General features: G+C 40.6%; 1 protein-coding gene across 3 annotated transcripts in view; it reads left to right on the top strand.

Moving 5' to 3' along the window:
• The first annotated feature begins 6,144 nt into the window (after positions 1–6,144).
• Positions 6,145–26,715, top strand: part of GLRB (glycine receptor beta) — a 62,459-nt gene continuing 41,888 nt past the window's right edge. The window contains exons 1-2 of one of the 3 annotated variants that reach the window (XM_045018996.1): positions 6,145–6,277; positions 8,383–8,537. In XM_045018996.1, coding sequence (XP_044874931.1) covers positions 8,416–8,537 — 122 coding nt within the window. In that variant the 5' untranslated portion in view covers positions 6,145–6,277; positions 8,383–8,415. Of the gene's footprint in view, positions 6,278–7,217; positions 7,252–8,382; positions 8,538–26,715 lie in introns of those variants that run through there. The other 2 variants (XM_045018995.1, XM_045018997.1) reach the window with 2 other exon arrangements.

Below are 26,715 nucleotides of genomic sequence, written 5' to 3' on the forward strand. Positions count from 1 at the left end.
TCACCGTAGACCGCTGCTTCTGTATTATGCACAGCACTTGAGTTCAGTTATAAAACAAAGAAATTTATTTCAGAAATAATAGAGTCAAATAAAAAGTAGCATGAGTGATGGGAACAAATGGTAACATATAACACAGCATCATAATGCATTCTGATGCCTAAACTTAACTAACTAGTTATCATTCTGTTTAAAGAAGAATATCTCATCCAAAGTTCTCTTCAGAATTTTCCGTCAAGCCTGATTGAGATCCCTTTTTCATGAAGCAAACTCTGTTTACTTCCTAGGTGTCTCTTTGCACCCCAAAATATACCGGAACAGATCTTTGATGTTCACCTCAGGATAGGGGGTCCCCCCGACCTGCAGCTTACCTCTTCCTGTTAGTTTCCTTCCAAAGTCTCCTCCTCATTAGCATTTGACTTAGAATGCTAAGACTCCTGTTGTATGACATACAACACACAATCACCCCCCACTTCTGCCCAGAGATAAGTGTCTCCTACCCCTTTTCTGGATGAGGTTTGTCTTGAGTGACCTGTTTTTAACTACAGAGCTAGAGAACATAATTTTTAGTGTATATACACATAACTCTGCACTTATTCTCCATACATATATCTTGCAATGATTATGATGACCTATATCATCAGAGTTCTCAACCTTTTTACTTTCTGAGGTTCCCTAACATGCTATACAAACTCCAGAGCCCAACAGAGTGGGAGGGGGATCTCAGGCCTTATGTGGGGGCTGGGGGGCTTGGGATTTCAGGCTTCAGCTGCCAGGTTGGCAGAGGGGAGGGGCAGAGGGGGCTCAGGGCTTCTGCCCCACAGGCAGCAGGGCTGGGGGCTTGGGACACCAGGTTGAGAGATTCTGACCTATGTTACACAGGCTTTCAGTAGAGACCATACATGACAATTCTGTGGTGAACCCAGAGATCCTTATACCCCAGTACCCTCTGCTAGTTGGTATGCATTAGGTTCTTGGGTAACACTCTGCAGGGGTCATCTATTTTCTTGAATGTTTGAGAAAGATTGAGAAGTATGGGAGAACTGGAGTTCGTAGAAATGATGTTATCTTTTTTTTCTTTGCTTGGTTGTCGAGCTTGTTGATTATTTCAATTATTTTGTTTATATGTTGGTAATTTATGCTGGGTTTTCCTTTTTAAGTTTAATGTATGAATTGTATATTTTAAAATGAAATTAAGGTGCCTAGACTTCTAATAAGTGGCACCATCACTCTTCACAGAGCATGATGTATGCACCAATGAGTTCTTTGATGGCTGAGTCTGATGCATGACTGACAGTCCCATCCACAGGTCCGGCACACCCATGCACTAGCAGTGCTGTGAATCTGAGTAGCAGATTCTTTACTTCTCTGACACTGGTTATCATAAAGCTTGATCCAGTCTGCCTCACTCCATCTACAAGCTGACTCCACCAACCAGAGTGGCATTTGCATTCCTTCCCCAGTCATCCACGGAGATTCCAAAGGATATTGTCATTTTTTTCAAGCATTCCAAAATCTGTGCAGCAGTCTGCCTCTCTTTCTAGACCCTTCATGAGCTTCAGAATACAGCACACTCTTTGCGATCCTGTAATCGCATTCGCTTGACATGTCCAAGCCATCTGAGTCTTTTCTTACAAATCAACATTCTCATGAATGACATACCAGCACAATTTCAGACTTCCACATTTGTCACCCTGTCTTGCTATCTTATTCAAAGAATTTTATACAAGCATCTGGTATGAAAGATATTCAGTCTTTTGGTATGTTTGGCGTAAGTTGTCCACATTTCTGAGCCATATAGAACAGTGGATAAAACAAATCTCATAGACATGGATTTTCATTTTAGTTAACAATTTGTTATTTTTCCAAGGTCTGTGTTGCAAAAGACCAAAGTTCCTGGATGCTTTTCAGATTCTACTAGTGAGTTCAGCTCCGCATCAAGATCTACATTACTGATAACAATAGAGCCAAGGTAGCAAAATGGTCAAAATTAGACTTCTAGATGACAAATAAATCAAATGCCATTTCCATTTTGGCCACTGGCACCTATAAAAACTGACATTTTATGTCCGGTCCCAGGCTGGTATTAGAATAGTCAATTCACTGACGCAGTTTGACTTCTCTTCTTGCCACCTCGTATTGGCAAATAGACTTATATCACTATATATCTATGTGGCAGAAGTGAATTCAATAGAACGCTCTACATTCTTGGGAGGGAACATGCCTAATAAAATGATGGTTATTTCTATTGGGTTTGTTCTCATTAGTGTCTCCTGTGAAGAGTAAGACGTCTGTGCTATCAGTATTAACTTGAGTTGGAGGTGTAATGGATGAAGACTTGCCTGTCTAATCTGACTAATCATGACCTAGTTATTTTATAAAAAACTGTTGGATGCAGCGTATTATTAGGAGTGGTGCAGAGCCATATTGCCCCTTAGAGGGGAGAAGGGAAAAAAAACCCTCCTAAAGGTGCTTGATAATGTTGGGAGAGAGAGAAGATAACTTGCTATACCTTTGAAACTGCCACTATGTAACAGAGGCAATCAAAATGTGTGACAAATAACCAAAATGAGGAGCATCAGTGTTTTGTTGCATGTCACATTATAACTGACAAATTGTTGTTTTTAGTATAAAATCTTTTAAAAGGAGTGTTAATTAAATCACCCAGTTATATAAAAAAATGAAAAAACAAATTTCATCATGTGCAATTGCAAGGACCCTGTGTGTGAGTTGTCAGTAGGGTTTTAGTGCTAGACTTTCAGATGCCCAGCATGAACCCTTACAACTTGAGCTCAAGAAGCAATTGACATCCCTAGTTTGGAGGAATCCCTATAAGAGGACTAGATATTTATTGCCAGTGGTTTATGCTACTATTAGTAGTAGAATGCTGGCGATCAGGAATTTTGTGATCTCTTCCTGAATCTGCAAGGTGAACATGGCCAAATATTTAGAGACAGGATAGTGAAGCCCACAGGTTTGGCATATTTATTTTGGGAGGCACAGTGGATAAGATTTGGGTTTGCATTTTCGAGAACTATGTTCTATTCCTAGCTTCTGTAACTTACTTATTGTTAAAAGAAGGGGTGGGATGATATTAGCTTCCTTCTAGGCAGGGTATGAGATCTTGCTCATTAATAAGTGCACAGAAATATAAACAATCGGCGGAGGTAAAACCATAACTCATGGTCTCTTGGCACCCTGCGTGTGTGGAGAAATCCCTCTTCATCTCTTTGATCCACAGATACCATTGCCCTGACTGGGCAGTGCAGTGGACCAGATAGCAGATTGAACAAAATGTAAAATGTCCTGCAAAATCCTGTACATATGAAAGCCCTGGGTTTTTCTGGAAAGCACAGAGCAAGGAGGGGGAGTAACTATTGCTCTGCCTATTCCCTGGCACCTTTTCAAAAACTTGCTCTGAGGTTCTAGGGCTGTGATCTTGTCCAGCTGTTACACAGGATTTTCAAGGGCTGAAGGGGAGACCTCACTCCCTCTATCCCTCCACTCTATGTAGCTTCTTAAGGGCTAGCCATAATCTGTCCACTATTAAGTACATCTTTAAACAAATCAGTTTTATAGGAATACTTGCTCCTTGTATTTGTGGGTTTTGAACCATATGGTATCATCTATATGTATAGCTAGAGAGAGAGAGAGAGAGAGAGAGAATCTATATCTGACCCAGACAGGTCTTCTATGTCTGTATTTGTAACATCTATGTATCTCATAGCTACAGTGCTAGGTAAAGATTTAGCCATTTTTTCTCATTTTCTTGAGTCTCGGGGCAGGGGGTGGGGTGGAGGAGGAGGACAAGAAATGCATTACTTTCCATATTTCAACTTAAGTATTTGGCTAGCACTGATCCATCCATTAGCTGTGTGTTGCTGTAGCAGCAGGTTCTTGCAAATGTTAGTGGATTTGCAGCAAGCCCATAGAAGGCAACTGCACACTTTGCAATGTAAATAAAGTTTAAAGGCACCATCATTGTGTGGCTGTTGGGAAGAAGATTGCAGGAATCGGGAACACTTTTCAGTGTCGCTGTAGCACTAGCTCAGTCTGCTGCTGCTGCTATTACTGCACATGCTGCAGGTACTATACTCGTCTCCTCCATGTTAATACTTTCCTGAGCCAAAAGAAATTGAAACAATCAGGTGGCCAAATCCCTTTATCACATTCTAGGATGCTGTCAAGATGCCTTTGGCTTATTTCTGCTGCTGCTTTAACCTTTTTCCTTTCATCTCTGTCATAACAGCAGTCCACACACAAAATATGAGATGCAGTCAGTGGGGCACTCCCCTTTAATGTGCCCATTATATCAGAAGGAGCCTGTTGCCGATCTTAACTTCTGGCAATGAAATCTGTGGTTGCAAATTCTGATGAGCACAGAGCAAATATTAGAAAGTACCCCAAGCATTTGATGTATAGTAGCAAAGGAAAAATCCCCAGCACATACCCGCACACACTTCCATTACTACAGGGCACGTTCTGGTGGATGTAGAATACCCTTTTGAATGTGCCCACCCTCCACTAGCACCCGTGCCTCATAGCACAGAATATTTGAGAGATATGAAATGCCTCAGAATGTGCCCATCAATACATTCTCATCTCTTATAGCAAGACACGTTCTAAGGCATATGCTCAGCAGAATGTGCTTGCCCTTCCATTAGCATCCATGGTCCCTTACAAGGAACATTCTGAGTGGCACAAGGCAACGCTCAGAATTTGTCTTTCTGCAAACCATGGATGAAGAGTTGAAGATGGGCACACTTTGAGGAATATTACATAATATTGAGAATATGCCCTGCAACAAGGAATGGTAGTTGAAAGGTGCCCTGCTAAGGACCATGATGCTAATGGAGGAGTAGACTTGTTCTGTGCTGAGTCTACTCAGATGACTAAACTTACTCCTGTATGTGTTTCCATAATTTGGTCTTAATGCTCTGATTTTGCAAGTATTTATGCACTTCATTGGAACTATTTATATGGTTAAAGTGCTGCGCATGTGTACATTTCAGCACAATTGGGGCCTAATTTTTTTTGTAAATGATGTCCCTTTCTATTCACTCTTAATTTATAATACAACTAATTTATGTAATAATTAGGAAAGATTTTATAATATAAAAATTACAGTATCTGCAAGAGATGCAAATGTACAATAATCTTTGAAACAGAAATCCTTCCTTTTTTTCAGTGGAATTATGCCAGTTTAAATGACATGCTGTTCAATGCCCAAAGGTCTCCAACAAGAATTTATCATTATTTTTATTTGCATTATGATAGTGCCCCAAGGCCCCAACTGGAACCATCTGTGCTAGGCACTGTACAAACACATAGGAGGATTTAGTCTCTGTGATTTGTTCACATAATCTAAAACAAAAAATGACAAAAATAATGGGCAAACATACAAGCAGAATGAGCAGGTGGTCATAGGTACATATCTTGTAGTTCAAGATTATTTCCTCTTATTTATTTACTAAAATTGTCCTATATTACTGCTCTTGCCTATTCTGATTCCCCCCTCCATGTTTTTCTGATATTTTTTAATTATTTCATCCTCCTCTCCATTTTTTAAATTGTATTAACTGTACATTCCTATTCCATTTTCCCTACTTTTGTGTAGTTTCTATTTCCAGAGCGTGTTAATTGCCCTTTTCCGTTTACTTGGGAACCCCTTTGGATACTTACTCCTACCCCCATATCCTGATCCAGTGTTTCACCCCATACATGATTTCCGCTGGGAATTCTGCCTTCCTCTAGCCCTCATGTCTCACAGTGGGTGCCCACCCTTCTCTGTATCTGAGCACGCGGGGTGCCCACAAGAGCCGGGGATCTGGTTGAGAGGAGGTGGGGAGAGCGAGGCTAGCGTTTTCCCCCCTTATGCCACTGTCCCAGTTTAACCTTTTTTTTCCTCCCCGAATTCTAGCGGTGATGCTCATAGGTAAGAGCGAATATGCATCCCTAGCCCCTTCCCTCTCCGCTCCTAACTATACCTCCCCCTCCCCGCATTCCCTCGGGGAAATGAACACACAGGGAAACTGAGGGCAAAAGGCTTCACTTCCCCAGGGCACATGGGCAGGCGCTGTGCACATGCTCACTAGGGCCAGCCCGAGCATTTTGCACATGCTCAGTAGGGGAAAAGGCGCATTTTGATGCAGGGTTCATTTTGCTACGCTGCTGGAGGAGCTGCTCGGTCCGTTGCGGCTCTGCCATGGCGCGCTGCAGGTTCCCGAGCCACCTCCGGCTCTAGGAATCGGGGGCTGCGGCGCCCTGCGCTCGGGCTGTGGTATGTAGCGGGTGTTTGCAGGGTGGGCCGTGGGGCTGCGTGGGTGCTACGTTTGCACGGGCGCGGGGGGATTCGCCCCCCCGGAGAGGGGTTTGGAGCCGGGAAGCGGCGGAGGAGAAGCTCCATCAGCCCCGTTGGCCCAGGGAGCCCCTGTCTCTGGGGCCCCTGTGCACGGGGCGCGCTTGCCGCCTCGCGAAGCGCCTTCAGTACCTCGGCCAGCACTGGGCAGCTGGTGGAGACGCTGCTGCTCGCGGCCGTGGGGAGCTGGGCGGGCAGGGAGACGGGGCTGCTGCGCGGGAGGGGGCAGACAGAGAGCCCCAGGGCTGGGCTTGCGGAGGCCGGCGGGGCGTCGCTCGCGCAGCTGTTGCAGGTGGGGTGGCTGCTGCTGGAGAATGGGGGGCCCGGGGAGCCCCTGTTGTCGCTGGGTTGGTGATGAGTTTAGTGCAGATAACGTGTGGCTAGCACTATACAAGAACAATTTGTGTTGGGACAGTTTGTAAGTGGGGATGCTGAGAGCCATTGAACCAAACTGTAAACTCTGAATCTAAGGGAAACTATTTCAGGGGGTGCAGCAACCTCCCCATCCCTAGTTCTGGCACCTATGTACCAGACCCACAGCTGAAGGGAGCCCCAGAGAGCTTCATGTGGTTGGAGAAGGAGGCAGTGGGGAACCCCCCTGTTGCTCTGCTTGGGTCCGGGAGGAGTAGAAAGTCACTGTTGCTGTGATTGGAGAATGGTGTGTGTGTGAGGGGGGTGGGGGAGTAGGTTAGTGGGACCGGATGCTATAGTTAGAGAGTAAGATCCCTTATGTGCATTTTGTAAAGCTCTTTGGGAGCCTCCAATGAAAGATCCAATATGAATGATTATTATTACTATTGTGTATTAATGCTGCTTTCTTTGAGGGGAGGACAGTTTTCTATGTGGGAGAGAGGACAGGAAGTCCCTGGATGCTCTATATGAGTGAAGGTATTAAGGTATCCCTCATCCTCCTGCTGCTATTGTGGTTGACAGTCAAGAGACTGCTACTGCAGTTGCGGAAGGTATCAGAGAGCTCTGCAGCTGTTGCTTGGGAAGGAGATGGAGATTCCCATATCTTGCAATTTGGCAAGGTGCCCCTGCTGCTGTTTGCTTAGGGCATAAGAAGCCCCTTCTGTTGTTGCTTTTGGAGGGCGGACAAGAAGCTCCTTCTGTTGCTGATGTTAAAAGGAGTATAAATATCCTGCTGTTTCCAAGGGAGAGAGCAATGCAACTACTGTTTCTTAAAAAAAATCCATAAAGTGCTTCTGTTGGTCTAGGAAGAAAAGAATGGAAAAGCTACTTGTGTTACTTGGGACACAAAATGCACAGGAAAGCATAGTATTCTGTAGGTTATTGGTCACCCTTGATAATTACCATGTTCATTATAATCTGTAATTTCTGTAATACTTGTTATGGTATATTCATTGTTGTCTAATATGTTGTATTTGAAAGCTATTCAAATATACAATCCCATTTAAGAGCCTACATGTGCAATCTTTGTTCACACTTAACATTTAGAATAATGGGACTACTTGTGAGAGTTAAGGTTGAAGTGTGAGTCCCTAACTTTGTGTCTTGTCTATTAATGGTAAATTTGTTGATCAAAATGTTTTAAAATGAAATATGAAATTTTCATTATCTCAATACTTGGCATACTGTGGGGCATACTGTTGCATATAAATGTCTCTGAGTGAATATGGTGGTTTTTTTGCGGGGGAGAGGAAGAGAGGGAAGTCCATCCATGTCTGGTGAGACATCATAGGCCTCTTGAGTTAGGGCTTCTTTTAGATGGTTTAAATGTATTCCTCCAAAACACAGCAACAAAAATATGTTTATATCAACCTGTTGTGTATCTCTTAACTATCATACAGTCTATCCATGTACGTAAATATTGGGAGGATACTTAAAACAGACACTATATCTCATTTGTAGCCCAGGAGCACCTCTCTCTTGAGATAACTTACAGAGCTGAGTTTTCTGTGATCGTTGTGTGTGAATGAAATATATTTGTTTACTTCCTATATGTAGGTGATCCCATTTTCCATAATTAATCCCACTAATATAGCCCTTTTTCTTATCTACCATAGATCAGCTGTACTTCTGAGACTTATGCCCTCAAGATGAAGTTCTTACTGGCAGTTCTCTTTTTTGTTTTATTGTCATTATGGGTTGAAGAAGCGTATTCCAAAGAGAAATCTTCAAAGAAAGGAAAGGGGAAAAAGAAGCAATATCTCTGCCCATCGTATGTTCCTTATCTCTTTTATACTTTTTGTGTGACAAGACTGATGGGTATTATCTTTCTTTTATCTGAAGAGATTGCATACAATTATAAAGTGAAGCCTGATTTTTCCTATTGAAAGAATATAGTTGTTTAATAAGTTTTGTGGGTGGGAAAGAGAGCAAGGGCTTTTGGTCAGTATAATGTCTTAAAGGTCTATCAGTTGGCATTCATTTTCTGCCCTAGACTCCTTTGGGTTTCCTTTCAAGTTTCATGAAAAAAATCTGATGGCAAAATGACTTTGTTTTTAATTGTGATGTAGAATGTTGTGATTTCAGCCCAATACCCTCAGATTTTTGCAAAAATAACACTACAGGCTTATAATTGTGTGTTGTCTAGCATCAGATCAAAAATATACTAGTAAGTAAAGAGAATTTAAAACGTGGTATTAAAATCCCTTTCCTGGGTATGTAGGTTTTGTTCCAGCCAAAAAGTAATGTATTGGTAATGCATTACTAGTGTCTTTAATATCTCCCCACCAATAAGATGTAAATATTCATTTTATATTAAAGGAAGTACCATTGATGGTTGCTGTATTAGGTGAACTGGCACGTGCCTTTTTGGAATAGTTCTACTAATGAAATATAGAACTTAAAAGTTATTAATTGCCAAGTTGAATATAAAGAGCTCAGTAACAGAGAGCATATACAGTAAAACCCTTAGTGAAAATCTATGATGATTTCATTTTGCAAAGACTCCCTGTTTTTAATGTCAAAACACTTTAGTTATATTTCAACTTCTAAAATGGCATAACAGTTTTCTCATGGACAAATTGCCCTTTGTCATTTTTTGCATGGTGTGATGTAAAGACTCCAGACAGGGATTGACAGGGTAGAATGGGTTATCACTAAATATAGAAAAAACATGCTGTAAATGCAGAGATTGCCAAAGTAAAATGGTGAGGCTAGAGGCCATGTAGGAGGTACCAGAGTCGCCAGTTAAAAAAATCAGCATTTTACACAGAGTTACTACACAGGGATATCTGAGATACTGCTGTCACTTTGTGTGCTTCTGTGCTAAATGTAGACTTTTTAACCAGTGTCATTCCTTAATGCACTATAAGAAAGAGGCAGGAATTAGGGGACATATCTTCCTGGGAAAAGAGAAAGGAGATATTAACTGAAAAAGCCATTATTATTTTTCTTTTAAATGCCAGACACAAACACTGGTTGTATATACCCTTTTTGAACTCTCATTTTGAACAATGGCTATAGTGTTTGTTTATTTGGCAAAGGAGCAGAAACATCAACCTATGGAAGTAGTTATTTATTTATTTTATTTTATTTTATTTTATTTTGTTGTTTTCATTGGGTTCCAAAGAATTGGGTGCTGGTCAGTTAGATTTGGAACTCTTGAGTTTTTAGTGTCAAATGTGACCAGAGATCTCCTGAAATGTTACAGGTAGATTTTACTTTGTGTTCTTCTACTATTTTTTTTTTGTCAGATGAACAGTACACCTCATTGATTTGTAAATAAATTCTTAAACCAGTATTTAGAATCCTTTGATAAAATGTTTTTAGGTCATTGGAGAGAAGTTGTGTAAGGAAAAGCTGAGGCTGATAATAATACCTAGCTTTTATATAGCACGTTTCATGAGTAGATCTCAAAGAACTTTAAAAAGGACGTCAGTATCATTATTCTTATTTTATAGAGGTGGAAACTCAGGCTTCAGGTCATTAACATAAAGATAGGCCCAGTCAGATTTTCTAAAAATAAACAAAGTACCCATAGTTGGCATATCTTAAATTCAGAGCCTCACAGCCAATAGGATCCTGATGTTATAATATGGAGGAGTCCCTGTTGGAGTAGTTAGAAGACATCGAGAACACATCAATGTCAATGGGTGGTGAAAATATTAATTTTTAGAATTGAGGTAGAATGATATCTTGCATTGAATCTGTGCAGAAATATTCTCATATTCTATTTGCTATTGTCTTGATAAGAAAAGATGATGACTCAGCTATGAACCTGCCAGTTGATTCCAAAATCCTAAAAAATACATACCTAGTCTGTGTGAGTTTGCCAAACCTGAGAGAATTTCCCATAATGTCTCTTAAACTGCATGATACAGATTGGATACTTCGTTAGTTGATGACCTTGTATATTGTAGAGTTGTGTTTTATTTATTTGGGGTTTTTTGTTCGTTTTGTTGTTGGTTTTTTTTGTTTGTTTGCTTTTTGCTGATGACATAATTAAGTCTTTTTGTTAATACTATTTACGTGGAAAAATTCAGGGAATCTCTCTCCCTCCCGCCAATAAATTTCAATAAGTAACCTCTTAAGGGCTGACTAAAATAGCCTCAAAGGAGTGGTCTTTTCATAAAGTGGGATGAGAATGTTACTTGACAAGCAAAAGGGAGGGATAGCTCAGTGGTTTGAGCATTGGCCTGCTAAACCTAGGATTGAGTTCAATCCCTGAGGGGGCAATTTAGGGATCTGGGCAAAAATCTGTCTGGGGATTGGTCCAGCTTTGAGCAGGCGGTTGGACTAGATGGACCTCCTGAGTTCCCTTCCAACCGTGATATTCTATGAATCCTATAAAAGATTAAATTTTCTTGATGCGGAATATTATTGCATTCTTTATTAAACTAATATGTTTTAATATTTTAAATACAAATAACTGGTGAAAACATGCCTAAGTATATAACATCAAAATGTTCATCTGTCTTCCATTAACCCTAGCCATTAGTGAAGGAAAAAAATTATAAGTTATTATAATGATCTACTGCAGGGTTTCTCAAACTTCATTGCACTGTGACCACCTTCTGACAACAAAAATTACTACATGAGCGTGGGTGGGAGGGGGCTAAAGCCTGAGCCCCGCCGCCCCTCGCTGAAGCCGGCCCTGGGCAGTTGAGATCGGGCTGCAATCCTGGGCCTGAGCAAGTCTAACGCCAGCCCTGCCGACCCCATTAAAATGGGGTCGCCACCCACTTTGGGGTCCCAACACACAGTTTGAGAACCACTGATCTACTGTGAACTATGAATAATTAACTATGTAAATCACAGTCCTAAGTCATTCAGCTATTCTCCTAGGAAAGATTTATACTACGTCGGACAAATATTTGGTTACTTTGGTTGGAGAGATTGTAATTTACTACCGGTAATTTAACACTGTAAAATGGACTCTTAATGAAGGTCATCTTTAAACTTTATCACCAGGTTTCTCTGTAATACAGGCAAATATGTCAGTATTTCCCCCTTTACCTGCACCATTCCCAGTGTACTAGCTGTCAGCCAAACACTACTCTCCCTTGTGAAATTGACTAGCGTCAGCATGAAACTGACAGATGGGGGTGCGGAAGAAAAAAAAAGTTGCATTAAGTTCATTTTATTATTTACAAATATTTACTGGAAACTAACTTGTTTTGCAAACAAGAAAATTCTAGTTTCTATCTAAGACAAAAAACTTTTGTCATGATTATTTATGATTCCTTTTTTTCTGTGTGTTCTATTTGATTATACAATTGGTGAGTAGTATGATGTGCTGCTCTCTAGTCTGTTTGAATCTGAACCAGTTTACCAGTTGTGTTTTGAAACAGTGCAGACTCTTGCTTTCATTAAATAGACAATTAACAGGCTATTAAGATTTAATGCTTATATATAAACCTATAATGATTATAGTAGAATAGGGCTGCTGTAGTGTCTGACCCTTGAATATTTTCCCGTTTTAAAGAACAAATTGATATATTGGAATTAAAAGGCCATAATAGGGAGCTCTGCTGTATAAACCTGCAAAGAATTCCACAGATGGGGAATGTGTTTGTGAAATGATTTGACATAAACTCTTGCTCAAGGAACTACATAAATCCCAGTGTCTCCATTGTTCACTAAATGGAGGTGACTGTGTGCTTGTGGTGCGCCTGCTGTAATTAACCAGGAGTTCAGGTATAAAAAGCATGATGAATGCATTTGTGAAGTGAATCCTTGATTGCCACTGAAATCTTTGTAAAGATCTTGGGTGTTAGAAAGATTTCAAATAGAGGAACATTGAACTGACAATGGTTTCTGAGTAGTAAAAATCTTAAAGGGACACTGTCCTGTTGATTAAGGCACTAATGTGATCTATTTTATAAAAGTATTTATTAGGTGGGAAATGTTTATCAGATTAAAAGTATTTATTTAATTTAAAAATCCATCCTTGTCACAGAGAAGGAGCATAAGATAACTAATAAATGTTAGCCATAGATATAAGTATTGTGTGCTGTTGATGATGGATAAGTACGTTTAGATGGGAATCTTTGAGACTGGAATTCTGTAGCCTGCTTCTAAGGTTTGTTCAAAGCAGTCATCAAGTAACTTGTTTTTCCCCAGAGTACATTCTTCTCAGTTCCCTGGTATTTCTGGTTAAGGAAAATTGAAATACATTGAGATGATTGCTGTATCATTCTTGTAGCCTTTTTTATAGGGTTACCAGATAGCAACCGTAAAAAAATGGGAAATGGGGTGGGGGATAATAGGTGCCTATATAAGAAAAAGTCTTAAAAAATGGGACTGTCCCTTTAAAACGGGACATCTGGTCACCCTACTTTTTTCTAAGATATTCTCCAAAACCCTGGTCTGGACTCAGTAACACACATCAACCCCTTCTGAAGCTGAGAAATAGCCCCTTTAAGCCTTTCAGAGAATATCACTTCTGTCATTGGCCAGAAGCAGAAACTCAGAAAGGTCAGAGACAACAAAGTCCAATAAATCGCTTATTTTAAAAGAAAATGAATACATTTTACATTTTAAAATGTTAGTGGAATTGAAGATTTTCTAGGTGGCTAAAAAATGGAATTACTTGAAAATTTATCCTAGAATTTTTATTGGTGAACTACCAGTCCACAAAATATTCCTTGCATTCTCTACTCTTCTTTTAGTTATTTATCTTGGCTTTGCAGAACCTCTCTGGCACACCACACAGCAGTAGAAAAAATAACCTCTTGTTTCCTTACCTGGTATCTAGCTGGGTACTTACTTGGCTCCATTTCTGCAGTGTCTGAGCACCTCCCAAATATTTAAGGGTATGGCTACACTTGCAGCTGTACAGCGCTGGGAGTTAAACCTGTCTTCGTACAGCTGACTAGGGAAAGCACTGCAATCTGGCCACACTGACAGCTACCAGTGCACTGTCGTGGCCACATTTGCAGCATCTGCAGCTGCATTGGGAGCGGTGCATTATGGGCAGCTATCCCAGCGTTCAAGTGGCCGCAACATGCTTTTCAAAAGGGGGAGGGGTGGAGTGTGACAGGGAGCATGGGGGAGAGAGAGAGTGAATTTTTGGAGCCCACACTCTGTCAGCAGCAGCAAGTTCCAACCCCCTCCCCCACCCCTCTCTCGCTCAATGAAAGCACCAGATAAGCAGCCTCCCCGAAACGGACTCCCTCCTCTCGCACGCCGTGCTGCTTCTCTCCTCAAGCCCCCTCTCTTCAAGCAAACACTAGCTGTGGGCGTTCCAAAGGGAGCTCATTCACAGCAAACAGGAGCTGTGTTTGTTTTTTTGATAAGCAGCTTCGGGAGCCTGGAGTTCACAACAAAACAAACAGAGGCATCACAACAAAACAAAGAGCGTAATCTTTACTTAAAAGCATTATGGGAAGCTTCCGGAGGTCAGTTACAGTGTAGTAAGATTATTCCCTGTTTACACTGGCACCCCAGCGCTGCAGCACCAGCGCTTTTCTCTTTATTCCTCTCGTCGAGGTGGAGTACATGCAGCGCTGTAGCCAGGGAGATACAGTGCTGTATGTGCCTTGCCAGTGTGGACAGGGAGTGAGTTACAGCGCTGTAAAGCCACCACCAGCGCTGTAACTCTCAAGTGTAGCCAAGGCCTAAATATAAGGAGTGTGGCAGGGAGGGAGAAGGATAAGCAATCATCTCTCTGTTTTTTCCTTCTTTCCTAGCTTGTAGGAGAAATAGTTTGCTAGTTTACAAAGGTTTGGGGGTGAGTGGCTGGGGGTGTAAGTAAAATTATGAAGAAAAGCTAAATTGAATAAATGAGTTGTGTATTTAGTTTTTAAAGTTGTGAGGTTTTGTGGCCCTTCTGAAGATAAATAAGCTCCATAATCTACATCTGACTCCTGTGAAATTTCATTATTCACATACTCATAAGCCTCTCCTGTTGATCAATAGTTTCATTGTTCTGGTGGCACATGGCTGTCATGGGAAGTTATGGGGGAATAAATGATCTCCCAGGTATCTAGGGACAGTCCCCTGGAGGGCATTCAGTATCAGGACAGCCCTGTATTCAATGTAGATAGGCATTCTGGAGAGTAAAGGGACAAAATTCTGTATAAACTGTGCATTATATTGTTTTTGTAAAATATTTATACTGTAATATTACACATAATCTGGGCCTATTTATGCAACCCTCACTCAGTAGTGCTTGCTCACATGTGTGGCTATACTGCATGTATTTTGACCACTGGTGTGATTAGATACTACTCCTTGTGAGTAATGGTTACACAATCTGTCCCTGTATTTCATCTTATAGTTACTAGGTTGAGAAACACTTGTAACTTCCCCTGGAAATCTGTCCCACAATACAACCATATAAGAAAAAATTTAAGGGGTAAATTGTGTTCTCAGATCTGTCAAATGGATCTTTAAAAATTGACTAAAGTATGTGTGATGTATCTCCATTTATATTTTCTAACCAAGATAATATTATTCCCAAGATCTATATGTTATCTGTGTGTGGCTGCACATATTTAGGGAAAAAAAGAACATGGCAAGTGAAAATGTGGGTGGATTAGTCTAAAACATGTTTTTTTGCCTGGTGCTCTTTAAGAGGTAGATGCTGGCCATGTTTCATGTGTGTATATATAATAATGCCAACACTAGTTCGTGTATATACTTCACTTGGGGGCCAATCCTGAAACCTTTGTGCATGTAAAAACGCCCAGTAAATTAAGAAATGTTGGGTATGCAAGGAATGTGTGGTTGGATACTAGCAGTTGTCTGTTTACATGAGTATACACCTAGTTATTCAGAGATACACAGATCTAAAATAATATTATGAGAAATCATGTGAAGAATTTGAATTTCTGGAGGATTCTTCTTCTTGATATCATTCAGTGCTTGTCCCAAAATGGATATATTGTACATGGGGCAGTTATATAAATACTGATATTTATCACATACATATTGTATAATTCCCTTCATACTGAAAGAAGTTATATAATTATATGGTACTAGACCTTTTCTACAGTATGATGCATATCACTCAGAATATCAAATGCCCACATCACAAAAGACTAATTCATATAAAAAGTAATAGTGCTTGCGGTTTACTGTGATATGTCAGATGTCTTGTTGCATTATGTTATGTTTCACTGCATTACGTTTTACTTTATCGATATCTGCATCGCTGTTATTTGTGTATCACTGTTTGTGTAAAACATCTGCTCATATCACTGTGGTTAGATAAGCTAGAATCAAAGTCTGCTTGAGTGATATATTGTTTGTTTGTTTTTAAATGCTTGAAGTTAATACAGCAGTGTGTATATTTACCACACTCTCTATCAGTCAACCAGCAGTCTTGAACTCTTCAATAGTGGGACAAGATGCTAAATCATTTAATGCCTACGCTATAAGGAGGTTCTGGCAACTCGGTTTACATATGGCAGTCTGGACAGTAGTACAGTGTTTTATAAAATGACATGTGGATTAACTTGGCTGAGACATGTCTATTTCTTCTCTCATAGTCATGCTCCATGTCAACGGTGTATACCACACACTCATTAAAATTACAGATGCCACAGCATAATGAGATCTTAAGAGGTAATTGATATGAGAACAAGACAATAACAAATAGTATTCACTAGCAGTTCTTTCCCCAAATAATTATCCTTGTATAACATAGTCTGTTAGGATAAAGATTCCCTGTAACCTCAGTGAATTGTGTGAGACAATAAATCCCATCATATGTATGTCTCAGAAGCCCAAAAAAATGAGACATAATGTATCCTGACAAACTCAAGGAAGCCTTATAGACTTCAAACTGAGAATGCCACCTATATGTCTGCTCAGACTTGCTGAGCTGAACAAGAGTTCTAAGAGTCACCTTTGGTCAATGAATCAGTATCTCACCACCATCAATATAAATGTATTTCCTCCACCACACATTTGATAATGCCTTGCTTCCATATCACATATGGATAAGCTGTCTGAGAATTTGTGTTGACGATATAGGATCCATATGGTTTGCAGGGATTATACAGGTGAGATGATTGGAAATCTTTCATTTAAAGTCATTGTTACATCCTGTCAGTGATGCTAATGGTTACTGATCAGGTAATGATGATTATTAAGAGGTCCAATGTATTCTACCGTATTGTGGTGATTGCAATGTTAACTGTATCTTTGTCCCTTTTTGGCCTCTCTGAGTGCACCCTCCTTTCAGCTGTCAGGCCTTGTTTCTTTACCTTTCCTGCAGTGGAATTCCACAGTATTTCTGCTTTTTGACCAGGCCCTGTTCTACAGTGCTCTGTGTATCAACTGTACTTAGCCACCAGGTCCAACTGAACATGGGCGCCTGTCGGTCTTCTTTTTGGCAGTCTGTGACCAGTTGTGTATATAGTGACCAGAGAGTCTTCTTAAGCTAAAATATTGTTTATTTTGCAGTAAGAACAAAGCGTTTAGAGAGAGGATTTTAAAACAACAAACGGACTACTTGCATGGCTAGCTTACCTAAAGACTTACCATTCCCTGATGGCAATCTATGCAGGCCTAACTTTTCCAGATTTCTCAGCAGATACTTGTGTCTTAGTCTGGTTCCCCAGAACAACTGACCCTCTGTCTTGAGAGAGTGTTCTCTTTCTTTCTTTCTTTTTTTTTTATTAAACTCTGCTGTAGTTCTTTTGATCTCCTGCGTTCGTTAGACTCTTCCTTTCCTGCTTTGAACCACTTTTGCAAGTTGGGTGGAGAAGAGGCAAAATATTAAAAGCTAATAGTCTTGGCACTTCCCCTGTAACAAGCACCAAGTGTTTGTGGAGAGGTGGCCCTCTTGAGCCATTCTTTCCCTTCCTGCCTGTTTTTCTAGACAGCCTCCTGTTGATTTGAAGCCAGTGTAATCAAACCAAAAAACCCATCCCTATAACTAGTCAATATACTTTAGTCATGAAATATCACAGAGCATCTCCAAATCCATCACGAGGTTATTGAAGTAATAGAGACATTGGGAAGGTGATAGCAAAATGAATGTGAATTTTAAACCTCCCCCCCACCAAAAAAAAACAAACCCCAAAACTGCTCCAGTAAAGTGACTGAACTTAGGAGTGGAGAACAGGGTTTTTATGGACAACCTTAATGAAGTCTTAATTTTTAAATTTGGTGTCCAGATACCATGGCAATAGGCTCATTAAAAATGATGAGAAATGATAATCAAGAAAAGGTTATATATCTCCCATTTGTCTAGGAATAAGAAACCGATCTTTCTCTATCTCTGTCTGTCTCTGTCTCTCTCTCTAACACATTTCACAGAATTGCAATGACAATGTACTTTTGTAGGTATGGTAACTAAGTTCTGAAGGTGAGTGTCCATGGAATATTAAAGGTCTCTCATATCAGGGACTGCCACTTATGTGGCAGAGACTCTGATTATCTATCTTAGCTACTTATATGGCAACCATCACCATAGTATATGAGCACTTCCCAATCTTTAATGTCATTGTTTCTTCATCCTGTCTGTTGTTTTCCTCCAGAGGCAGCAGATCATATTTTGACTGGCCTGTGACCACACAGGCTGAAAATGCGTTTGTATTAACATGCCATGAGGATTATGCTTTAGGAGAAACCATTACTTTAGAGGAAATGGCATTATCAGTGGTTGCAGAGGCAAGAAAATGTAGATTTAGATGCAAGCAAGATTGAGCTTTAATGTCCTAGACCAGGGGTGGCCAACCTGAACCTGAGAAGGAGCCAGAATTTACCAACATACACTGCCAAAGAGCCACAGTAACATGTAATGATTATATACGTGTGTGTGTGTATGCACACACATAATAATTTATATAAGTTGATAATGTATATTTATTATGCATTTATATTGTATAGTTAACGATAATAACAACCATATGAATGGCCGTACTGGGTAAGACCAAACGTCCATCTAGCCCAGTATCGTGTCTACCGACAGTGGCCAATGCCAGGTGCCCCAGAGGGAGTGAGCCTAACAGGTAATGATCAAGTGTAAGGGTAAGAATGGTGTCCCTAGCCTCTGTTCGTCAGAGGATGGAGATGGATGGCAGGAGAGAGATCACTTGATCATTGCCTGTTAGATTCACTCCCTCTGGGGCACCTGGCATTGGCCACTGTCGGTAGACAGATACTGGGCTAGATGGACCTTTGGTCTGACCCAGTACGGCCTTTCTTATGTTCTTATGTTCTTAAGTGATCTCTCTCCTGCCATCCACCTCCACCCTCTGACAAACAGAGTCTAGGGACACCATTCCTTACCCATCCTGTCTAATAGCCATTAATGGACTTAACCTCCATTAATTTATCCAGTTCTCTTTTAAACACTGTTATAGTCCTAGCCTTCAGAACCTCCTCAGGCAAGGAGTTCCACAAGTTGACTGTGCTGTGTGAAAAAGAACTTCCTTATATTTGTTTTTTAAACCTGCTGCCTGTTAATTTCATTTGGTGACCCTCTAGTTCTTGTATTATGGGAATACGTAAATAACTTTTCCTTAACTAACTTTTCCAACTTTAATCTTTTACTTAGTGGAACTTCTGGCAATCTTTGCTTTCAACAATTACCTTGAAGTTTGGTTTGTGTTCAGTTGTGCTCCAACGCAGCAGTTCTCTTAAATGGCTGTCTGTCAAAATGGATCGGTGCTTGGATTTTATGTGTTTGAGTGTTGAGAAAACAGACTCAGAAAGATAGGTTGAGGCAAACATTGAGATTAATTTTAGGGTTGCATCTCTGATGTTGGTGTATTTATTCCTTGGTACAGATATCTGGAAAGGAAGGTCCCCTCTGTCTTCTGAACAGATTTCAATCTGTCATCTTCCAAAAGTTCTGTTATTTCCATCTGGGACGTTGCTTCATCAGTGACTAAAGGGGGCTTCAGACAATCAGCTTCAGCACTAAAAGGGTCAATCAGAAATCTGATTTGAGGTCTTTTCTGCTGCAAATCTTGGAATCTTTCCTCAAAACTGTCCTTAAGATCTTTAATCACGCTTGCATACCTAGTTGTGCTCCGTTTTAGGGGTTCTGCTGCATCTTCTTTTGATCTGGCTTGAAGTTGAGGGAAAAGTGTCAGCTCTCCCTCAAGCATTTGTCTGTGAAACAACTGCAGTTTGTTCATGAACACAAATACACCTTGCACTAGATCAGACAGCAACCGGAATTTTCCTTGTAAGTCCATGTTTAGTTTATCCAAATGCAGCAGCATGTCTGCAAGAAATGCCAAGTCTAGAAACCATACAGGATCTGTAAGCTCAGGCTGTATTCTGTGCTTCTCCTCCATAAACAATTTTACTGGTTCCAGGAGCTTGAAAAAATGGGAAATAACTTTATCTTTTGAGAGCCATCCAAATGCGCAGTGAAATGGCAAATTGGCAAGGGAGTCATCTTCATCCAGTTCAACTAGATTTTGAAATTGTCTGTGATTGAGTGCATATGAGAGAATGAATTTCACAATATGCAAGACAGGTTTCATGATGTGATCAAATTTGAGATTTGTAGATACCAGTTTCTCCCGGTGAATAATACAGTGAAATGTCCAAAATCAGGAAAGCTCTCGTCAGACTTATAAACCCCTACTAATCCATTCTCAGATCCCCACAGGATGGAGCCCCATCCATTGCAATGGCAGTGAGCTTCTCTAAAGGCAAGTCACTTTTCGCAACTACAGACATCCACACTTCCTTTAGCTCTCGTCCACGAGTTCTGTCCTTCAGTGACATGATATCGAGGAGTTCTTCCCTTACAACACAGTCGTCAGACACAGTGCGAACAAGTAAGGTTTATCCTGTGCATGGCACGACTCATCCAAAGTGATGCTCAAATACTCAGACTGCTGAAGCTGCGAGTGCAGTTGCGATTCGATGTCACTGTTCAGGTAGGAGATTCTGCGTTCTGTTGTGTGGCGTGAAAGCTGCAGGCCAGAAATTTTCTTCTGTAGATTCTTGTTCTCTGGTGACAGGATTGAAATCACATCAGTGAGGCACGTTTTTATAAGCTCCTTCAGATTAGGGCTTTTTCACACAAGCTGTATGCCAGGCCACATAATAGGAGGCTAATGTTACAGTCTGCGATCAGTTGGCTAATCTGGTGAAGAACTGGTCTTCTACATCTGTTTGTTTTTTCAAAGTTTTCAGTTTTAAAGTGTGGAGTTCAGAAACTTATCGGAATTCTTGATCCATGTGTGCATGGTTCAAAGCGAAATGACGCTGCAAGTTTGAAGATTTGAACTGAGAGATACATGTCTGGCAAAGAAGACACATGGCCTTACCATTACATTCAACAAAAAAGTACTTATTCTCTCACTCCAGATGGAACCCTCGATTTTCATCTGTGTATTTTCTTTCCTATTTGTACTTGCCTTCCATTGTTAGATAGTGTAAGAAAAAATTTGATTAAATTTTTCCACACCAGCTAGTCACCATGTGCTTTATTTAAGGAGACACTGGTGCCAGCCAGTGGGTGCTGGACGCCTGGCTCTGTCCCAGGCCCCGGCCCCAAGCCCCAGATTGTATTTACATTCACACCTAATCTACCTAGATATCCAGCAAACAGAGCTGTGTTGCCCAAGTGATAGATTTTGGCTGGGGCTGGGTTACAAATCACTTGAATGCAGGGGGTAATGAAACGTTGTTATTCTTATTGTACGAGTAAAGGGCAGTAGAACTGTACTTAGCCTGTGCTGATTGAGGGCATCAAGAGAGAGGTGGGAACAGGTGTTTTTGCTTGATGGTCTGCCTGAGTCACAAGTACTATTTGACCTGCTCGTTTCCACCATTTAAAGACAGAGCTGATTAGGCTCCATACATAGTCTTTTGTTTTGTTTAGTGACTACTACAGCTGAAATCACTGACAGGTCTAAGTGCTTAGACCTGCTGTGGGATGGTGTTTCTGTGGAAGTGATGGCCCAGACTGCACTAGCAGCGAGGTTCCCCCACTGAGAGCTCAACAGAAATCACTGAGACCTGGGCGGAACCTCAAGAGACCAATTTGCAGAGGTCACAGTGGCAGCAGAAGGTGACGGCTCAGGGCCGTTGGCAACAGAGCGGTGGAGTGAATGGTGACACAACAAACAACAGTGGCCAGGGCAAACAGTGAGCAGCTGAAGGAACGAGCAAGGTGCCTTCTTGTCCCCCACCTTGGAGGTAAACTCATGTAAAAGCACCTCTGGAACTCTGAGTCTCCACTGGCCAAAGACAACACTGGTGAGTGGGGTGCGGTGGAGGGAAAAGTGAGGGGCACGTTGTATAAACATTTGTTTGTTGGATGATATTTTAGTGACTTTGCTCCAGAATGCTAGATTTGTGACTGGGAATGGAAACTTATATAAATATGTTTCCTAGTAGGCCAAAATTTTTAAAACACATTATTTGTCCAGGTTATCATCTCACATCATTGCTATCTTGAGAGCTCATTTTGTTAGAGTTTCTGTACTAAACATTTTTATTATTATAATTAATTTTTACATAAGAATGGTCATACTGGGTCAGACCAATGGTCCATATAGCCCAGTATTCTGTCTTCCGACAGTGGTCAAGGCCAGGTGTGTCAGAGAGAATGAACAGAACAGGGAATCATCAAGTGATCCATCCCCTGTTGCCCATTCCCAGCTACTGGCAAACAGGCTAGGGACACTCAGAGCATGGTGTTGCATCCCTTCCCATCCTGGCTAATAGCTGCTGATGGACCTATTCTCCAGGAATTTATCTAGTTCTTTTTTTAATACTGTTATAGTTTTGGTCTTCATAGCATCCCCTGGCAAAGAGTTCCACAGGTTGACCGTGTGTTGTGTGAAGAAGTACTTCCTTTTTGGGTTTTTTTTTAAACCTGATGCCTGTTAATTTCATTGGGTGACTGCTAGTTCTTGTGTTATGGGAAGGATTAAATAACATTTCCTTATTTACTTTCTTCACACCAGTCAAGATTTTATAGACCTCTATCATATTCCCCCCTAATCATCTCTTTTCTAAGATGAACATTCCCAGTCATTTTAATCTCTCCTCCAGTTTCATACCCCTACTCATTTTAGTTGCCCATCTTTGTACCTTTTCCAATTCCAATATATCTTTTTTTGGATGGGGTGACCAGATCTGCACACAGTATTCGAGGTGTGCACGTACCATGGATTTATATAGAGTCAATATATTTTGTCTTATTATCTATCCCTTTCTTAATGATTCCCAACATTCTGTTTTCTTTTTTGACTGCCACTGCCCATTTAGTGGATATTTTCGGAGAACCATCCACATTGACTCCAACATCTTTCTTGAGTGGTAACAGCTAATTTAGACCCCATCATTTTGTATATATAGTTGAGATTATGTTTTCCAATGTGCATTACTTTGCATTTATCAACACTGAATTTCATCTTCCATTTTGTTGCCCAGTCACCCAGTTTTGTGAGATTCTCTTTGTAACTCTTCACAGTCTACTTTGGACTTAACTATCTTGAATAGTTTTGCATAATCTGCAAATTTTGCCACCTCACTGTTTTACCCACTTTTCCAGATCATTTATGAATATGTTGAACAGTAATGGTCCCAGTACTGACCCCTCAGGGATACCACTATTTATCTCTCTCCCTTCTGAAAACTGACTATTTATTCCTACCCTTTGTTTCTCATCTTTTAATCAGTTACTTATCCATGAGAAGACTTCCCTCTTATCCCATGATGGCTTATTTTCCAAAAGTCAATTTAAATTAAATATTTTTTTAAAAAAAATATTTGTTTTAGAAATCTAGAACTGTTCTGTGTTTTGGTGTAATTTGCATTATCCTTATGCTAAATTTGCATTATCCTAACAAAACATTTAATTTATTCATATCTCTGTTATATGTTGAAGGTCAAAGTGAAAATGAAAAGACAAAAAACAATGCAACAATTTTTCTACTCAAAGGCCTCAAAAACCAACCAAGGTGAAGAATACATCAAGAACCAAGAATATGTCAACATTTCATCTGAAGGTTCAAGTGATGTATCTACATACAACCAGCCCGAAGCACAAATACAGCTACCTACTGAAAAAACAGTGTCTCCAAAACCTAAAGGCAGTTCTTGATGTTTGTCGGTCTAAGTGTTCCCATTTATTGACGTTACAAAAGAAGGCTACTGGTCCACCTCTTGTAAAAAAGCTTACGAAGAAGGAAAGCTTTTTAATGGTATAACTGGTAAAAGTGGAGGAGATTTGTCAGACCGATCAGCAAAGCCAATGCTGACAAACTATGTGAAAAGGCTGCAAAACACCATGCCTCTGGAGTGCATCAACATGCAGAAAGCTTTATAAGACCACTTGCAATGCCAATTTTAGAAGTACTTAATGAGGCTGTTAAGAATGCTGGAGACACAACACAGTTCATGCGAACAAACATGGCTGTGGCATCATACTTTCTATTTAAGCAAGAGATACCACACACTACAGACTGGAGGCCAATGTTAAGTGCTCTGTCTCTTGTTCATCCTGAAGTTGAACACTGGTTCTGAACAAGACCAGCAAATGCTCACTATCTTTCTGCAAGAAACTCAACAGACTGGCTAGAAGCATGCGGTGCAACAGTGAAAGACTCAACAGTTGAAAAAGTGAAGAACTCTGTCACCACAATCAAAAGATTGCATACATGGCTGATGAATGTACCGATGCAAATGGGCATCAAGTATTAAGTCATTGTGTACATTATCTTGATGTCAGTGGTAGGCCAGTAGATGCATTTCTAGATGTTCAAGTTATAGACGACACATCGGCTGCATCCGTGACAACCCACATCTTAGAGTTAAATTCTTGTCAACTAGATCCCAAATAGATGGCTGCTTGTGCATTTCGTGGAGCTGCAAACTTCTCTGGAAGACATGGTGGAGCACAAGTTTTGCTCAGAGAAAAGTGTAACCCTAATCTCTCCTATACACACTGCAGAGGCCATCTACTCCAACTAGTGCTAGTACGAGCTGCAGACTCTTCAAAAGACATTAAAAAAGCTACAAATTTAATGTCTTCATTATATTCTTTTTTCAGAAAGAGTCCAAAAAGACTGAATAGCTTGGAAAATATAGAAGATACACTGGGACTGAAGTTCAAATTAGTCCAACCTGGGAAAGCCCGCTGGCTTTCTCATGAGAAGTCCTTGGCTGTTGTCTTAAAATTACTCCAGCCGTTATTACTGGCTTTGGAAAGTATCTACCAAGATGGGATGGATCTAAGTAGTGAGGCTGGTGGACTACTTTTGCTACTACGTTCAGAGAAGACTATTGCCATTCTCTTGTAAGTCCCTTGGGTCATTAAAAAATGCCATCAACCCATCTGCTACAACAGTAGTAGATCTTTGTCCAGCAATAGAAGCTACATTTGGATCAATCAGAGCTATCCATTGAAAAAGTACTGGAAGAAGTAAAGACTTCAGTCCAGAAGTTGACTAATGAAGGCATTTATATCGAATCCTTAAGTGAAGAGGTCAAGAAGTGTTTAAGACAACTTAAAAAGTGCACAGACTTCATTCTTAAAAATCTACAACAGCGACTTCTAGATTCTACTCAACCTCTACATAGCTTTTACAGATGCCTGTCCTATAAAACACTGACAGTTGAGTGGAGTGAGGCACTACCAGCAATGGGGCTGCCATGTGCTCAGGACAGAATAGAGAATTTGAACACAGAGTGGAATATCATACGACGAATGAATGAAGATTTGACTTCCACTTCTTTTTTATCATCACTAGTGGCTCGACCTGATCTTTGTTCTATGTTTCCTGGGATGAAAGAAGTAGGAATTCATTTCTTGCTACTCCCAGTCACAATAGCTACAGTTGAGCATTCTTTTTCATCACTGAGTAGAATTTTGTGTTCTGAAAGAAGTCGCCTTCTGCCTGATCACGTGAATGAACTAATGAGCATATCAACTGAAGGAATGGAAGTACCGGACACACGAGAAGCCACCAAAGATGAATGCATTGCATTCGAGAAGTTCATTAACAGAGTTGTGCAAAATTATAACAAGAAAGCAAGAAGGATGTAGATGTATTGTTTCATAGAAGGCTTGAGTAGCCAACTTTAATTTGTGTGATGATTTTAAAACATGAGTTAAATCTAATAAAATTATCATCAAACATTTTTACTATGGTGCCATACAGCCCACCTTCACCCTCACGGTCTCACCCCTCATTGGCCCTAACTCCCCCTCCCCCCCATAAATTCAAAGACCCCCCCCCTCATTTCAATTCCTGGGGAAAACCCTGTCCCATTTCCCGCCCCACTCCAGCCTCCTGCATGTTGCAAAACAGCTAATCGTGGTGGGCGGGAGGCACAGGGAGTGAGGAGGAGGCACTGGGGGAGGGAGGGGTGAGGCTGTACACTGCATCCTCACTCCTCTGCCCTTCCCCCCCCCCCCGAATCTCCTGAATGCTGCGAAACATACATAACATTACCAGACTGTGTGTGTGGATGGTCCACTGAATTGCATGGGTGAGTTGCAAGGAGGGGTGTGTATGTGTGTGGCATTGTGTGCACACATGTGCCTGCTGACCTTAATATCAAAATTCAGTAGCTAAGCTACACTTACCTATCCCAAGCTAACTAATTTTACTGATCACCTGAAACATGAATTGTAATGGGAAGGTTAATGAGGATTGCAATTCTCCCAGTGAAAGTAAAATGAGAATCTGCAACCTCTTTTTCAATTGAAAAGGGTTATCAGGATTTACCAATTAAATTACAAAAAGCCTTTAACTCTCTATGGGATAGCTGAGTCTGCCACATGAAAGCAATAGACTGCCAAAAACCTCTGAAAGTTTTGGCTCCTAAAATTGCTTGTCAATTTGTTTGTTCCTAATTTGACAGTCACTAAAAATAGTCCTGTAGGCTGCTTCTACTAATGAAGAAATTAAAGCATCTCTGATATGTCATTAGTACATTTTTGCTTATTTGATGTTTAGTTTTTTATTTAGTTTACAATCAGAAACTGAGAGTTTTCATTGTTTTTATAACAT

This window comes from Mauremys mutica, chromosome 5 (assembly GCF_020497125.1).
Source record: "Mauremys mutica isolate MM-2020 ecotype Southern chromosome 5, ASM2049712v1, whole genome shotgun sequence".
Lineage (NCBI taxonomy): Eukaryota > Metazoa > Chordata > Testudines > Geoemydidae > Mauremys > Mauremys mutica.